Source organism: Penicillium hordei (assembly GCF_028827395.1).
Source record: "Penicillium hordei strain IBT 12815 chromosome Unknown utg000005l_segment0_segment0, whole genome shotgun sequence".
Classification (NCBI taxonomy): Eukaryota; Fungi; Ascomycota; class Eurotiomycetes; order Eurotiales; family Aspergillaceae; genus Penicillium; species Penicillium hordei.
Window position 1 is genome coordinate 2,836,992 of NW_026623146.1, and position 15,903 is coordinate 2,852,894.

At 46.4% G+C, this 15,903-nt stretch overlaps 4 protein-coding genes across 4 annotated transcripts; 1 reads left to right on the forward strand and 3 right to left on the reverse strand.

Annotated features, from left to right (window-relative positions):
* Window positions 1–376: 376 nt before the first annotated feature.
* On the forward strand, window positions 377–993 carry N7537_010001 (RING finger protein; the record flags this gene model as incomplete). The annotated part of the gene is made up of 2 exons (XM_056901055.1): window positions 377–545; window positions 629–993. 2 exons carry the CDS (start codon window positions 377–379, stop codon window positions 991–993), a joined length of 534 nt encoding a protein of 177 aa, XP_056749723.1.
* A 1,167-nt stretch (window positions 994–2,160) lies between these two features.
* Window positions 2,161–6,714, reverse strand: N7537_010002 (ankyrin repeat domain-containing protein; the record flags this gene model as incomplete). Its single annotated transcript, XM_056901056.1, has 1 exon — window positions 2,161–6,714. The coding sequence occupies one exon, from the start codon at window positions 6,712–6,714 to the stop codon at window positions 2,161–2,163; it is 4,554 nt and encodes a 1,517-aa protein (XP_056749724.1).
* Window positions 6,715–9,219: 2,505 nt separating this feature from the next.
* Window positions 9,220–11,438, reverse strand: N7537_010003 (Zinc finger C2H2; the record flags this gene model as incomplete). The annotated part of the gene is made up of 6 exons (XM_056901057.1): window positions 9,220–9,397; window positions 9,459–10,086; window positions 10,138–10,621; window positions 10,671–10,982; window positions 11,030–11,240; window positions 11,299–11,438. 6 exons carry the CDS (start codon window positions 11,436–11,438, stop codon window positions 9,220–9,222), a joined length of 1,953 nt encoding a protein of 650 aa, XP_056749725.1.
* A 1,194-nt stretch (window positions 11,439–12,632) lies between these two features.
* N7537_010004 (NUDIX hydrolase) lies at window positions 12,633–13,657 on the reverse strand (the record flags this gene model as incomplete). The annotated part of the gene is made up of 2 exons (XM_056901058.1): window positions 12,633–13,554; window positions 13,617–13,657. The coding sequence occupies 2 exons, from the start codon at window positions 13,655–13,657 to the stop codon at window positions 12,633–12,635; spliced, it is 963 nt and encodes a 320-aa protein (XP_056749726.1).
* Window positions 13,658–15,903: the final 2,246 nt, after the last annotated feature.

The following is a 15,903-nucleotide window of genomic DNA, read 5'->3' on the forward strand; positions in this document are numbered from 1 at the left end:
CCTCTGAGAGTGAGCCTAGGCCTACCATGCCCGCCTTAACTCCGTGGCTGAAAATGGCGACATAGAACAACAAGGGTCTAGTTGGGGATAAGACCAATCTGCCAATCGTCTCCATTTTTGAGGCCCCGTTCTCGAAACTATCCCACACTTTACCAGCCTACTCATCTAATTGACCCAGGATATCTGCACCTGCCCGTATCCGGTGCAACGCTGTGACCTAGCCACACACCATTAGCCCAGTTATCCTTTAGGGTGACGTCGGCATTGTGGGTTCTCCCACATATAAAGGGCCTCCCCCAGCCGGTGTCATGGTATGATTTCCTCTTCCTCTCTTACCCGGCCAAGTCATATCAGTGTTTCTTCCCCTGCAGGCACGATGGCAAGATATTCCAACACGATCATTATACCCGATGACGAGGAATCTTCAAGCCTTGAGCCAACTATCTCGCGTCCTCGAAGGTACCCTCGGCGTGACTATAGATACCAAGAGTTTGAGAGCATGCTCGTTGAAGCAATCGATGATGCACCCATTATGCCGCCATCACGTAAGCGTAAAAGAACTGAAACAGAGTCGTCTATTTTGGTACCAGTCCCTCACAAGGCTCTCCCTTTCCCTTACTAATAATAGACCAGGACAATGTCTTCAAGAATTTCCGAAATGCAGTTGACGATGAAATCCAACTGTTACGAGACAAAAACCGAGCGCTCCTGGAGGAACTTCGTCAAGAGAGAGAGGAGCGCCAAAAATTGGAGGAGCAAATTCGCCGGGGGAGGGAGGAGCGCCAAAAGATGGAAGAGCAACTTTCCCTAGAAAGGGACAGGCTTGTTTTAGAATGCAAGATCTGCTATATGCAGCCAGATCTCTGGATGACTCTTTTATGTGGGCACTTGTTTTGTAACTCATGCGCAGGAAATCTTGACACATCGAAGGAGTGTCCTATTTGTAGAACATCTATCACAGGATACGTGCGATGCCGCCCATTTTCAGGGTAAAGCACGTGGGTCATGTTACAGGCCGAGTTCAAAAACGCAAGATTTAACAATAAAGCTTCTCCTAATCAACTACTTAGGGTTTTGAGTCCTATGGAATATGGCAGAAAGGTGGAGAGAGTATGGGTTTCTTTAGGAAGGTATCCCTTTGTGGGGAGGGTGTAATTATTCTTATTCCTTATCGGTGCTTTCGAGTTGTTGCTCTAACACATTAGGAGTTCTAGGCACCATCGGTCTTCTAGAGCACTGAAAGATGTTTAACAAAGTCAAAAAAAGTGCTATTGAAATCCCCATATATCTTACCGATTGACTAGTCATTTACAGTCGGCAGCGAAATCAACTCTTGAAAGTATCTGCACCTTCCCTAGGGATCCACAACTTTCTGTTCCCGTCTGCTTTGTGGCTGATGCCTTGTAATCGCAGGGTACCGATGGAATCTATGGATGACCAGCCGGATGCTCCGATAGCTATTTGACGTATTCCACAGTGCGCAAGCCTCATATATTTATAATTGAAAGAATCTACGGTGAAAAACAACGGGCTGGTCAGTAGGAGTTACATTCTTCACGTTCACGACCCAACGTCGGATGCCCTATACAAAACGTCGAGCAATGCCCACCTTTATGCCCCTGTCGATAAAAAATGCCAAGTCTTGATCCTTGTAGACCTGCTCCAGATGAAGGAAGCCCACGTCAGACTTGTCGAAACGCAATCTTGAGGGGGTTATTAATGGCATCTGACATCTGACAGATATAATGCAGATTTGCGATTTATTATCGCACACAAGTCTACTTCGCATTATCGCTATCCTTGAACCTTAAAGTACATACTTTAGTCTGCGTGGGGCGAATAAGGCTGGTGGTGTACATACGGCCAATAAGCAACGGACTTGAATTTTTCGCAATTGTTGTACGTAAGCGCCTCAGGTTAAAGGTGCCACCCAAGCTTCCCTCTAATTCTCATCACAATCTTGCGCACATGTGGAAAATTTACTTCGCGCTCCTTGTTAAATTTTATAGCTTCAAGATGGGTGAGGAAACTACAATGCCTCATTAGCGGTGAGAGGATGAATTAAAACATTCTCTTTGACGATTTCTCGCTCTTGGCACCCAGGCAAAACGGACATCGAGAGAGAAAAATCACGAGATCGAAGTATCACAACGGTTTCAGCTAAATATGGGAAACTGATGAAACCTTGAGTCTTTTCGAAGCACGAGAATGGGAGGGCGAGTGGTCAGCATTAGGATGTCCCTGGAGAATTCGCACAATATGGTGGTATCCTCGCTTACGAGCAGCTTGAAGGGCATTTCCGAATCGTCCACCCTGGGCGTTGATATCGGCTCCTCGCTCTAGCAGCATCTGTGCAATCATGTCGTGTCCATTAAAACAAGCAGCCTGGAGAGCATTTCCGTAGTATCCACCCTGGGCGTTGACATCGGCTCCTCGCTCTAGTAGCATCTGTGCAATCTTGTCGTGTCCGCTAGAACAAGCACCTTGGAGGGCATTTCCGTATTGTCCACCCTGGGCGTTGACATCGGCTCCTCGCTCTAGTAGCATCTGTGTAATCTTGTCGTGTCCTTTAGAACAAGTAGCCTGGAGTGTATTTCCGTAGTATCCACCCTGGGCGTTGACATTGGCTCCTCGCTCTAGCAGCATCTGTGCAATCTTGTCGTGTCCTTTAGAACAAGCACCTTGGAGAGCATTTCCGTATAGTCCCCCCTGGGCGTTGATATCGGCTCCTCGCTCTAGCAGCATCTGTGCAATCCTGTCGTGTCCATTAGAACAAGTAGCCTGGAGTGCATTTCCGTAGTATCCACCCTGGGCGTTGACATTGGCTCCTCGCTCTAGCAGCATCTGTGCAATCCTGTCGTGTCCTTTAGAACAAGTAGCCTGGAGTGTATTTCCGTAGTATCCACCCTGGGCGTTGACATTGGCTCCTCGCTCTAGCAGCATCTGTGCAATCTTGTCGTGTCCTTTAGAACAAGCAGCCTGGAGAGCATTTCTGTAGAGTCCACCCTGGGCGTTGATATCGGCTCCTCGCTCTAGTAGCATCTGTGCAATCTTGTCGTGTCCTTTAGAACAAGCAGCCTGGAGAGCATTTCCGTATTGTCTACCCTGGGCGTTGACATCGGCTCCTCGCTCTAGCAGCATCTGTGCAATCATGTCGTGTCCATTAAAATAAGCAGCCTGGAGAGCATTTCCGTATTGTCCATCCTGGGCGTTGACATCGGCTCCTCGCTCTAGCAGCATCTGTGCAGTCTTGTCGTGTCCATTAAAACAAGCAGCCTGGAGTGCATTTCTGTAGAGTCCACTCTGGGTGTTGATATCGGCTCCTCGCTCTAGCAGCATCTGTGCAATCTTGTCGTGTCCTTTAGAACAAGCAGCCTGGAGAGCATTTCCGTATTGTCCACCCTGGGCGTTGACATTGGCTCCTCGCTCTAGCAGCATCTGTGTAATCTTGTCATGTCCTTTAGAACAAGCACCTTGGAGGGCATTTCCGTATTGTCCACCCTGGGCGTTGACATCGGCTCCTCGCTCTAGTAGTATCTGTGCAATCATGTCGTGTCCATTAAAACAAGCAGCCTGGAGAGCATTTCCGTAGTCTCCACCCTGGGCGTTGATATCGGCTCCTCGCTCTAGCAGCATCTGTGCAATCATGTCGTGTCCATTAAAACAAGCAGCCTGGAGAGCATTTCCGTAGAGTCCACCCTGGGCGTTGATATCGGCTCCTCGCTCTAGCAGCATCTGTGCAATCCTGTCGTGTCCTTTAGAACAAGCAGCCTGGAGAGCATTTCCGTATCGTCTATCCTTGGCGTTGACATCGGCTCCTCGCTCTAGCAGCATCTGTGCAATCTTGTCGTGTCCTTTAGAACAAGTACCTTGGAGAGCATTTCCGTAGTCTCCACCCTGGGCGTTGACATCGGCTCCTCGCTCTAGCAGCATCTGTGCAATCTTGTCGTGTCCTTTAGAACAAGCACCTTGGAGAGCATTTCCGTATAGTCCACCCTGGGCGTTGATATCGGCTCCTCGCTCTAGCAGCATCTGTGCAATCCTGTCGTGTCCTTTAGAACAAGCAGCCTGGAGAGCATTTCCGTATCGTCTATCCTTGGCGTTGACATCGGCTCCTCGCTCTAGTAGCATCTGTGTAATCTTGTCGTGTCCATTAAAACAAGCAGCCTGGAGAGCATTTCCGTAGTCTCCACCCTGGGCGTTGACATCGGCTCCTCGCTCTAGTAGCATCTGTGTAATCTTGTCGTGTCCATTAAAACAAGCAGCCTGGAGAGCATTTCCGTAGTATCCACCCTGGGAGTTGATATCGGCTCCTCGCTCTAGTAGCATCTGTGCAATCTTGTCGTGTCCGCTAGAACAAGTACCTTGGAGAGCATTTCCGTAGTCTCCACCCTGGGCGTTGACATCGGCTCCTCGCTCTAGCAGCATCTGTGCAATCTTGTCGTGTCCTTTAGAACAAGCAGCCTGGAGAGCATTTCCGTATCGTCTATCCTTGGCGTTGACATCGGCTCCTCGCTCTAGCAGCATCTGTGCAATCTTGTCGTGTCCGCTAGAACAAGCAGCCTGGAGAGCATTTCCGTATCGTCTATCCTTGGCGTTGACATCGGCTCCTCGCTCTAGCAGCATCTGTGCAATCTTGTCGTGTCCTTTAGAACAAGTAGCCTGGAGTGCATTTCCGTAGTCTCCACCCTGGGCGTTGACATCGGCTCCTCGCTCTAGCAGCATCTGTGCAATCTTGTCGTGTCCTTTAGAACAAGTAGCCTGGAGAGCATTTCCGTGGTATCCACCCTGGGCGTTGACATTGGCTCCTCGCTCTAGCAGCATCTGTGCAATCTTGTCGTGTCCTTTAGAACAAGTAGCCTGGAGTGCATTTCCGTAGTATCCACCCTGGGAGTTGATATCGGCTCCTCGCTCTAGTAGCATCTGTGCAATCTTGTCGTTTCCATTAGAACAAGTAGCCTGGAGTGCATTTCCGTAGTATCCACCCTGGGCGTTGACATTGGCTCCTCGCTCTAGCAGCATCTGTGCAATCTTGTCGTTTCTATTAGAACAAGTAGCCTGGAGTGCATTTCCGTAGTATCCACCCTGGGCGTTGACATTGGCTCCTCGCTCTAGTAGCATCTGTGCAATCATGTCGTGTCCTTTAGAACAAGCAGCCTGGAGAGCATTTCCGTAGTCTCCACCCTGGGCGTTGACATCGGCTCCTCGCTCTAGTAGCATCTGTGCAATCTTGTCGTGTCCTTTAGAACAAGCAGCCTGGAGAGCATTTCCGTATTGTCCACCCTGGGCGTTGACATCGGCTCCTCGCTCTAGCAGCATCTGTGCAATCATGTCGTGTCCATTAAAACAAGCAGCCTGGAGAGCATTTCCGTATTGTCCATCCTGGGCGTTGACATCGGCTCCTTGCTCTAGTAGCAACTGAACAATTTTACCGTGCCCATTAAGTGAAGCCCACGTGATCGGGTGTATTCGGGTATCATCTGGCGTATCAATACCCCATTCGCTTCCAGCAAGTAGTGAGCTAACTTGCTGCTCATGACCGTTAAATGCTGCCAGCTGTAGTGAATCCATTTTACCGGCCATCGGGTATGGCTTCACTGCATTCCAAAAGATTGGAAACCATAGTGCAAATCGCTTTCCACTTATATCATATAATCGATGCAGCCGATCAGTCACCTCTTGGGAAGTGAAAGTCATGTTTCGTACGTGATCGGGCCAATATATAGCTGAATATTCCAAAAAGCACCGAGAATCGCGCGACTCGCAGTTATAGCCTTCCAAATCCTCCATCAATAGGTATCTGATACATACTAGAGCCAGTTGGTTTTCAACATCACTCGGGCTGCACGAGTATGGGAAGTTGAGATCGTTCGAATATGCCTTCTCAATTAGAAACTCCCTTGCGGTCTGGTGAATGAGGTATATCTTGGAGTCATTGATGAAAACAAAAAGGCCGCATAAACGACGGAGCTTCTTCTCTAGCTGCAGTGAATCCACTCTAGCCTGTGCTGCAGCTTTCGACTGTGGGGAGAGAGCCAAACCCAGCGCCATGGCCATTTCCGCTGTTTTCAAAGGCCGCCTTGCTCCAACAATGATCTGTAGGACTTTTCTCACCGTGCATTTTTGGTTAGGAGGCACTCGACTAAGAATCTTTTCGTATGCCTTATTCACCGAAGGAGGTATCATTTGGACTGATTCCTTGGCAGGGTAAAGGCTATTCTCGAATGTCGATCGAATGTCATCAATAGCCAAATGTAGCCAAAGATAGGTGCGGTGTTCCATTTGTAACAATTGTTGCTCGAGTCGCTGCTGTATATCCCACGACAACGATGCTACTTCGGCCAGCTCTTTTATTCGCATCTTCACAACCAGATCTATTTCCTTATGGATTTGATCGTTTTCTTCCTCCCCCTTCAAGTGCAGATGTGGGAAAGAGTCCGTGGTCGCTTGGAAGCGATTCTGGATGTGGTCATAGGGACGACTAGTAACTAGAAATTTCAAACAGGTATCTTGTGTTGATGAACATGGCTGGCGGTGGAAGGACTGGAGCTTCTGAATCAATCGACCCTGATCAATCTCACGGCATTCATCAAGTGCATCAAAAATACATATCGTCTTAAACGGTACGTCAGATGATGTTGCCGCTATAAAGACCCGCCATAGCTCATCAACCTCTTGTGGGAGACTCTTTCCATTCTTTTCCCAGGATGGCATAGCATGATGCAATAGATGAGGGCGTTGGCTAAAGAGCTGGTGTAGTACTGAGCACAATGCTGCAGCAAGGTGGTTTTGTTCATCGTTGTCCTTAAAAAAGAAGTAACATATTGTCACTGCTGGACTAGACGCGTGGACGTAGTCATCGACAATCGATCTGGCCAGTACAGACTTTCCGCAACCTGGATCAGCTGACACCCATAGAAGGTCATTACAGTTGCTATTAAACCAGCGAATGTATTCAGAGCTCTGTAGAGCCCATTCACAGGTTCCTTCTGCTCGTCTTGGATTAAAGTCCTTTTGCTCCGTGTAATTCGCTATCTTGAAAACTTGGTGACAACGTTGCTGTTGATCTGTCATAGCTCGTGTTTCCATTTCATTATGGTGTTGTTCTCGTTGGTAGTTCGCTCGGTCTAGGAGCTGGTTGATGCTTTCCAGCTCGTCTGTATAGTGCCCTAGGTCAATTTCGTCCAAAAAGTATTTCTAAGATTGCCCTAGACTAACCAGATAGAATAACACTAACCCTCTCCTCGGCTTCAATTTTGTTTAGGGGAATCCTTCGTAGAAGATCCTTGGCGTATGCAGCTCCCACCATCGCTGCATACCCTTGCCACCCTTTGTTTTTGTGCGAGTCCGAGTAGTCACAGATGCCCCGAATAACCAAACAGGGGAAAGTGTTCACTAGTCCGGCGGCTTCCATTTCAAAACAGAGAACCTCTTTTTTCGCAGCTAGTCTATCTCGAATCAAAGCATCCTTCATCAACTGGTCGGCAGAGGCAATCAAGCCATAGTGAATTGCAGGATTATCCTCGTGCTCGGACCGCTCGGGTCGCAGGACCATGTTTGAGGTATCATTTGCACAAGATGCAGCACCACAACCTGATTCATGAATAACATCAGGCTGGAAGAGTCTATCCGTAATTGATTCCGGACGTTCGTACTTCTGGCGTAGTCTTCTGTTCCTGTCAAGAAGACTGTTGATAGCTTCTTCAAGCAGATGTCCCTTCCTCTCGTATTGTGCTTGGATTCCCGTCAAAGCGGTCCGTAGTATAGTTGGTGGTTGGTTTAAGAACCGCGTATGCTGAAATTCTTGACCTTGTATCGACTTGCCAAAATCATACTGGAACACACCACCCTGACCACCACGAGGCGCACTAACCACGATATCGCCTAGACGGATGTCATGCTTTTCACTTGGTACGCCGCCACCGATACCGACCATGAGGCCTATCCTGATGTTGTGAAAGGTGTTCAGCATGTTTGTTGCTACATTAGCCGCGGAGGCTGTGCCATATTCACCATCAGGTAATACGGCGATGACGACGTTATGCTCGCACATCTTGCCTAAGGTATAATCGTTGGTGTCATTTGGCGACACAAAGCTGGGTTTTCCGTGCTCTTCATCGAGAAATTCTTGCGCGGCGACATATTCCACGGACAAGGCGCAGATCCAGCCCACGGTGTAGTTCGAAGGGTCTGACATGCCTGCTACTCGAGCAAAAGGCGTTGGAAAAATGCTATATTGCTTGGTTTGAGCCTGAGTAGAGGATACAACACGGTCCACTGATCGTGTATGATTCTTCAACAAGGATAAAAGTGAGAGAAGGTTTGAAGGGAAAAGAAAAAGCTTGCAAGAGAGGGGAGAGAGAGAAACCGTCACCAACCTAGAAGGCTCAGCCTCGTAGGGGACACGCAGCGTAGGAGCGGGCGGCAAGATATAGAATGCTATTGGCGGGAGGTGGCTCTGTCTCCACTCAACAAACAAAACAATACCGGGATATCAGTCCCTAGGCACTCATCTCTAGAGTAATTTATTGCTCTATAATCCACGGTTCATAGATAGCTAATGAGCACGACCTTCCTTCAAGTCTCATTCTTGGTAATATATTTTGTCAGCTGTGGGAGATACCATACCAAAATCGCCATTAAGGCTGAGATGAGCATCGCCGAATCACTCATGCAGATGATCCACCAATAGTCAACCAACCCTCGGTCGGACCAACCAGCCTCACCAGACCACGCTCGTGAATATGTTGCATACGGATCCTCAATATTCTACGGAGACGATCCACCGTCCCGATTTAAGTAAACTTATATTTTGACTATCTTGAAGGCCCCTTACAAATCTGCGTCTTTTCTTAGCTCAAGGCAGTATAACAAGGCTACCAATTTTCATACATATTGAGATATATTAATTCTGTAAAATTTGTGCGCCTCAAAGTTTAATGTCTGCCCACTTTCGTTTCTTGGGGGATTCCCGCCTAGGGCGCCAACAATGCGTGTCAACGAGATGGTAGGTAAGCTCCTCCAGGCTTCGAAAGCTTGTAGAGCAGGCTGGATGTTTGCAATTGAAATCAAGTTTGAGTCTCTTCAAATGATCCTCAATATGGGAGTGCCATTTTGGTGGTGAGAGGATGAACTGAAACATTCTCTTCGACGGTTTCTCTCTCTTGGAACCTAGGCAAAACGGACAAAGCCCTGGCTTTATAGGTGCATTCCGAAAGTTCATGGGATCACAACGGAGCAAATCGCTTGGATTATCAAGATGCTCCTGGCAATGATTCTCCCATTCCGATTCGTTGGTAAACCATAGGTCACATTCAAAGCAGATTTGCGCAAATCCGTGGGTGGTTTTGTAATGCCTTGAGTAGCAACGGTAGAGATGTAGCCATTTTCGGTGATCCTTAAATCTTTTTCAGGTTAGCAATAGGAAAACCATATCTCTCCATCGCTAGAAAACATACTCTTCAATAGACCTTCCACACAGACAGGCCTGGCCTAGGGGGCTGAGGCTATCGCGGTATGAAATCGTATCTGTCTCGCTGCAGAGAGACTCCAACGCCTGCAGAGTTCTTCTTCCATCTGAGCTCCGGAGACTGAGCTTACAATGCAATGTGCTAGCCAGGAAGTCTCTGTGAGGCATTACCTTTCTCCTATAATGGAATATGGTTTCAGTGTAAATACTTCCATGTTGCCTCCCTGATAGAGCCTGGACCTTCCGGAGCTCGTCATTGTAAAGACTCCTTTTCTCACTATAGATCCGCTTCTGCTTTAGTTGAATTTCGTGTTTTTCTTCCGGCGTGGCATCTGAGAGCAGCAAACTCAATTTTGCCATGGTTTGATCAAGAGCATGAACATCTTCGCGGGCAAGAAATTCATACTCAGCTTTCGCAGGAAGGAGCTGCGATAAGGAGGAATTGCGGTAAAGACCCATTCCTCGGCGATTCTGGATATGCTCTTGTCGGATGGCAATTCCGAGGTAGTTTGCTGGTCCATCAACCTCACTAAGAGGATGCGCGTATGACTTTCCGTATGTGTCCCGATTGGTTTGCCCAGCAAACTTCATCCTTGCAGACTCGGAATATGTCTTATCTATTTCATCATCAGCTAACCCGTGAGCCTCTCTTTCAAATAGACCCGTACCTGCTTGCTGTAAAGCCCATCTTCGACACGCCCGAACAGTAATATTCAGCGTATAGCCACTTCTATGGCCTAGATTGACCAAAGCCTTGCCGAAGGAATCAGCTCCCCTGGCATTGCCTTTGAAATTGTCCACATTGTGCTCAAGGTATTGGCGGAAAACCGGCATGTTTCTCATCTCTTCCCGGACATGAATCACCTCAAGGATCTTATCCTCTGAATTGCCGACTTTCTCGTGCATATCAACAGCATCTAAAATCTCGCTCACGGAACCGTAATCTCTGAAAGCTTTATCTGCGGCGGCCATTGGCAAATAGAATGTTAAAAAGTTAAGAAATATAGGCACATCCTCGGCGTATACTTCGTAGAATGCGTGCTTAGGAATCTCCCATTTTGTCTTTCGCCAATACCCTTTAACAAATTCGCGCTCGTAGGTGAGTACAAGCATTATTATACCATCCACGGTCTCGATAGTGAGTTCAAAATGCTGATATGGTCAGCTTCAACATTGATTCCCTTTTCTTATTTGAACATACCTTATAACAGGCAGCCATCACGCGGGCTTCCAAGTCAGTATCCTCGCTTTCCTCCCCGACCTCCCGGGCTCCGTGTCTCCGAGCGGTTGATTCATGAACCTCCCCTGTGCGCGCAGAGGTAAAGCAATATAGAAGCATCGCGGCACTTAGTTGGACTCTGGCCCGATCGGCAGGGTTCCCACGATACTCATGGTGGTCTCGGCACCATAATTGAGTCATCAAGATCGTCAAATCATTTGGGGATACACCACCATCTTTGTTCATTTGCTTAGTTGAGAGAGGAATCTTGATCCTTAATTCTCCCACGATATACTATCTAGTATTAGCCCTGACTTATTCAAAAGGATACTAGTACATACCTCATTAATTGTAGTCCTTGTTGCTGGTGGGAATTCAAAGTTTCTTTTTCTCTTCATACCGGTGGTAAACTTCCTAAAAAACCCTTGAATCGTCTCGACTGTAGGCCGTTCTTCGATCCGACCGTTCATTCCTCTTGAAACCCACTCGAGGAAAGCCCTGCAAGTCCTGATGTCCGGCGGAATGACGGCCTGCGGATGTAATGTGACAAAACTAGTGATAGAGGCACGGTTTAGCGACTTGCTTCTCTGTTCCCACGGCTGGATCTTACTCGTCGAAAATAAGTAACGTGTCACTGTAACCAGATTCTGTTCGTGGAAGCACTGCCCGCTGGATTTCGTTGTTGCTATGCTCCCCGAAATCTACCACATTGGCCATATATTTCAAAGTTGGGTCATGCTTGGTACGCATCTTGCTCGTGACTAAGCGGGGTTGGAGTGACAAAGTGAAGGGAGTGACAAAGCGAAGCTGGAGAGATGAAAATGGACGGGGAAAGGAAGGGTACTTGTAGCTTTTTTGGTCATGATGAGAAATGTACCTTTTGCTGTACAGGCTGAATATTCGGGTGAGGAATATTCAGGTGGGTGAATATCTGCCCTGAGTGCCCTGAATAGAGCGGCGAGCCGCCCACGCCCGAACCGTGGGCGCTAGGTGACCACGGTCATACACATGCTGTTGTATGTTTTTGTTTTTTTATCCATTTACTGATTTAAATAATGCTATCGATGAATGATAGGTAGCTGTCGATACGCGGGTTATACCAGAACAAGGCATCTTGTCTCTAGATATTTTCGAGTTATTATGATCATTTTATATCCTTTTGGTAGCAAGAGTTAACCTCTATTTATAAGGAGCGGATAGTATAACAATGCTTCTAGTATAAACGGTCTTACTGAACTCCCTAATTTTAATAATTCATTCGGTAGTGATTAAGACAGAGTGTTTATTTGCCAAAGATATATGCTAACTACTAAGTAGACATGGAACAATGGTATAAAAAAGAAGGCTAGTATGATAAGCCTAGTATGGATTAGCCCTAGTTCTAGTAATAAAGCCTGATATCATATCTCCTTACTATTGCTACCTATTCGATGAACTCTCTGTTCTCTTTGATTTATATAGTTATTAAAGCGTGTTATATCTTATTATTCTTTATATCGAGTAAATGCTAGGTTTTAGAGAGAAGATTACTTATCTGAGATTGTATATAAGTATAATTCTCTATCGTCTGATCTAATGTTCGAACACAGTCGAAACCGTTTGGGGATGATCCTATTTTTGCCGCACACAAATCAAGTTTCAATCGTTGACATTCAACGTCCAGTGATGAGATGTAGCGAAGAATGGCACTCTTCATTCCTTACTAATCATAGCCATTTCTATGGTAGGGCTCCGCTGAGTGGCGTGAGCTCTCAGCGATTCGTAATTATTATATGGGAAATACATAGTGGGTTGCGTGTCGCGCTTCCACCTATGAATCTGGCGTTGATCTGTTCGCACTCTGATACTGTATTACCCACTGATATCCCTCCTTATAAGCATGAAGTTATGAACCCAGTCTTCCTTTGAATCTCCTGAAAGGGTCTAAACTAACAAAGAGGACCTTCAATTATACGGCTGGATAAGAACAGGGAATTCAAGCTTGCGATGTAAGTGTGACAAGATTTCAGAGTAGTCAGGCTCATTTTCAGCATTCAGGATCCCATGTTGAATGAGGAATTCAACAATAACAATAGCACTGTTTGGCTTGAACTGTCCCCGTTTCAAAGAATAGAGCACTTCTTCAACACTGTATAAGCCGAAACACTCCACTTCGGAGTCCCTTGGCTTTGGGACCGTGTCTGGATCCAATTCGAGTTCATATGTATACTCGATCTCTGGTTGAAATAGGCCGCTCTCCCCTCCAGCTTGATTCCCACGAACGTGGAAATAAGTGATGTGGCTCATTGGTTTGACTTTTATCCTCACAATTTCTTCTGGTATGGACGCTTCTTCTTGTGCCTCGCATATGAGGGCCTCAATGGGTAGCTTGCCGGTACCGAGACCGCCAGCTGCGGTGCTATCCAGCATACCTGGGTAAGTCTGTTTTCTCTCTGATCTCTTCCCAATCCATAATCGAAGGTCTTGTTTGTCCCCCGCGTAACACAAAAGCTGGACACCATAAGTCACAATCCCAAACAAGGCACTTGCACAACGCTCTATTTCGAGAAGAACCTCTCCTTCTGGGCCATAGACTGGGAAATTTTCATCGCGCCAGCTTTCTAGAATTGATATAACACCTGACTTTCTGGTGGCCTTGAGCGTATCCTCAATCACTAGAGAGCGCATATCGACTGTGGCTGTAGCTAGAGTAGTTAAAGTCACAGTTTGTTGGTGGTGATCGATTGACCATGAGTCGGACCACTGGATCTTTTCAACAATTTCGCGAGGAATATATCCCAATACAGCAGCACAACCATTGACCATAAATGTGTAGCATTTCCCCAAAACCCCTGATCGAGACGTGGGTTCATCGCATGAAACGAAACTATCAAATAGCATCCACGTTAGCATAAAATGGGGGGATGCATTCGTATGGAAATTCCTTACTTGTCGCATTCCTTGACTATATCTAAAATAGTCTTCGTCATTTTTACAAATACATTTTGCAAAATAAGGCGTCAGACTGGGAATGTCTGTGGGAAAGAGGAATAAAAGTAACAGGGGTTAGAAGGTGGGGGTTCTTGGCGATTACAAGCCCCGCAATATATAGGTGAGATATCATTCCCAGATTTACTATACGTTCTCTTTATTGAAAATAATCTGATTGCAATTACCAAAGCATAGAAGCAGAAAAATTGAGATATAGTATAAGAGCTAGGAGATCCTTTCTACGACAAAAATATCACTTATGTAAAGAGAAGAGTGCACACTAGATATACACTAGGTGTATAAGTGCTCGATATTCTGATTTATTGTGAAGGTCGGGGATTAAAATGACTATTTGTATACTCGTTACATGATTGGCGTGATTCAGAACTCAAGGAATTGGAGTCGTTTATAATACAAGTTGAAGAAAAGGCCTGGATAAAGAGCGCTGGTCTCATTTATAAGGATTAAAACGTGGAAGACATAAGTTCCGTAAACCAACCATCAGAAATACTATCGTCTCTAAAGAATGAAACATCTGACATATGGATCCCATTGACATCGTGTGGATAAGACTCAACACAGACCCTATCATCGGAGCCGAGCTTCGCTTCCCATTCAGGGTGAAAAGATGGAAGCATCTGGGCAGACTGAGAAAAGAAGTCTCCGATAGGATAATTGCTGCTATCAATTCCAACAACAGCAGGAACTTGCTCCAAGGCATTAACGATGATTGGGAGTTATTCTCAATATTGGTACTTTCCTACCTGGCATCATGGTTACCTCTTCGGGTGGCTTGACCTGAGCCTGGGGATGTGGGAATATCATCAGCTTGTTTGTCTGCTCAGGCATTCCCTTCATTTTGCTTGAACTCCAGTGGCTCTTCACTATCTGCACCACCGTTACCCGACGGATTGTGCCACTCAAGTTCTTCCAATCCTGAACAATCCCCATGCTGTTTGCCTGCACATTGGCCGCCAATACAGCTTGTTTCATCCCCTTCTATTTCGTTCCACTCTTCTTCCAGTTCACCCGAGGCGATCGTGAGGTTGACGCCGGTGTTCAGCTGCCGCCTTTATTATTGCTTGCTTTGTCATGATCTATGTCAATGGCGGCGCAATGTCTGCATGTAGTCTATATATGCCGTGGTACACTCTTAGAGGCGTTCCCGTGCTCACCGGTGGTACCCTTTTCTACACTGTTCGTGTTGACACAAGCGCTGGTCACATCTACGGATACAGCGTCCTTGCCGGCCTGGGCACTGGAATGTACGAGATCTCCCAAATCCAGAGCAGCTTAGCGTTAGATAGAGTAAAATATATCAAATGTTTTTAGCAAAGTGAACGGCAAAGAAAGTGTAAGATCCTCGTGTCAACTTTCCTGGGTTGCCAAGGTGCCTCATCAATAGATGTTCCAAGGTTATAATGTTTGTAATAAGCAGTGCTCGCTGCCATTTCCGATTTTATGATTGAGTTGATGAGGGCAAAATATCCTTGAATCAATCGCGTAGCTCAGGGAAGCGAAACGGGATTGATCTAGGGGAAATTTGTTATCACCTGAGTAAAAGGTCCTACCTAGGTAAGTGTTCTAAAAAACCGGTTTGTAGTTTCTTTTTTTTTTTCGGCACAAGTGACAAATAGGAACAACTAAGACAGTACGCTGCTAAGTAGCTTTGCGACTCATTCCTCATTCTGGTGATCGGGTTATTAAACGAAAAAGACCCATGATATAATTAGCGGTTTGGTTTGAAGTATATTCATGTAAGGCCCCCAGGTATAATCTAAGTGAATACTTGGGATGAATGTGGAATCTGGAAAGAGACAATATATACTATGGTAGTACTGATAAGCTAACAGCTGTCTCTCTGAAGAAGCAGCCTACGAAAATAATATATATTGTAGTGGGGAAATAGGCTCCCCACTACGCATATGCCCCTGCTTCTTCTCTTTTTCCATATGTTGTTATGTAAGCATTGAGATTATGAGGTTACAAGTAGCAGATAGATACAGATTGACAATACACACTCCTACACCTCTCTGAATCTACTTCTAGGGCAGTGTACCTGGGTTCCTTTGTGCGCAAGGTCGGACATGAAGCTGAGTTACGAGTGCTGAATCGACCCGTATGCCGTAGAGCATACAGCCTTGAGCGTTCCCTTCTTTAATATATTTGCGCTTAGGCACTTGGAGACTACCGTAGCGCTAGTCCCTATTATGATATGTATCCGTCCAAAAATGAAACACCAATA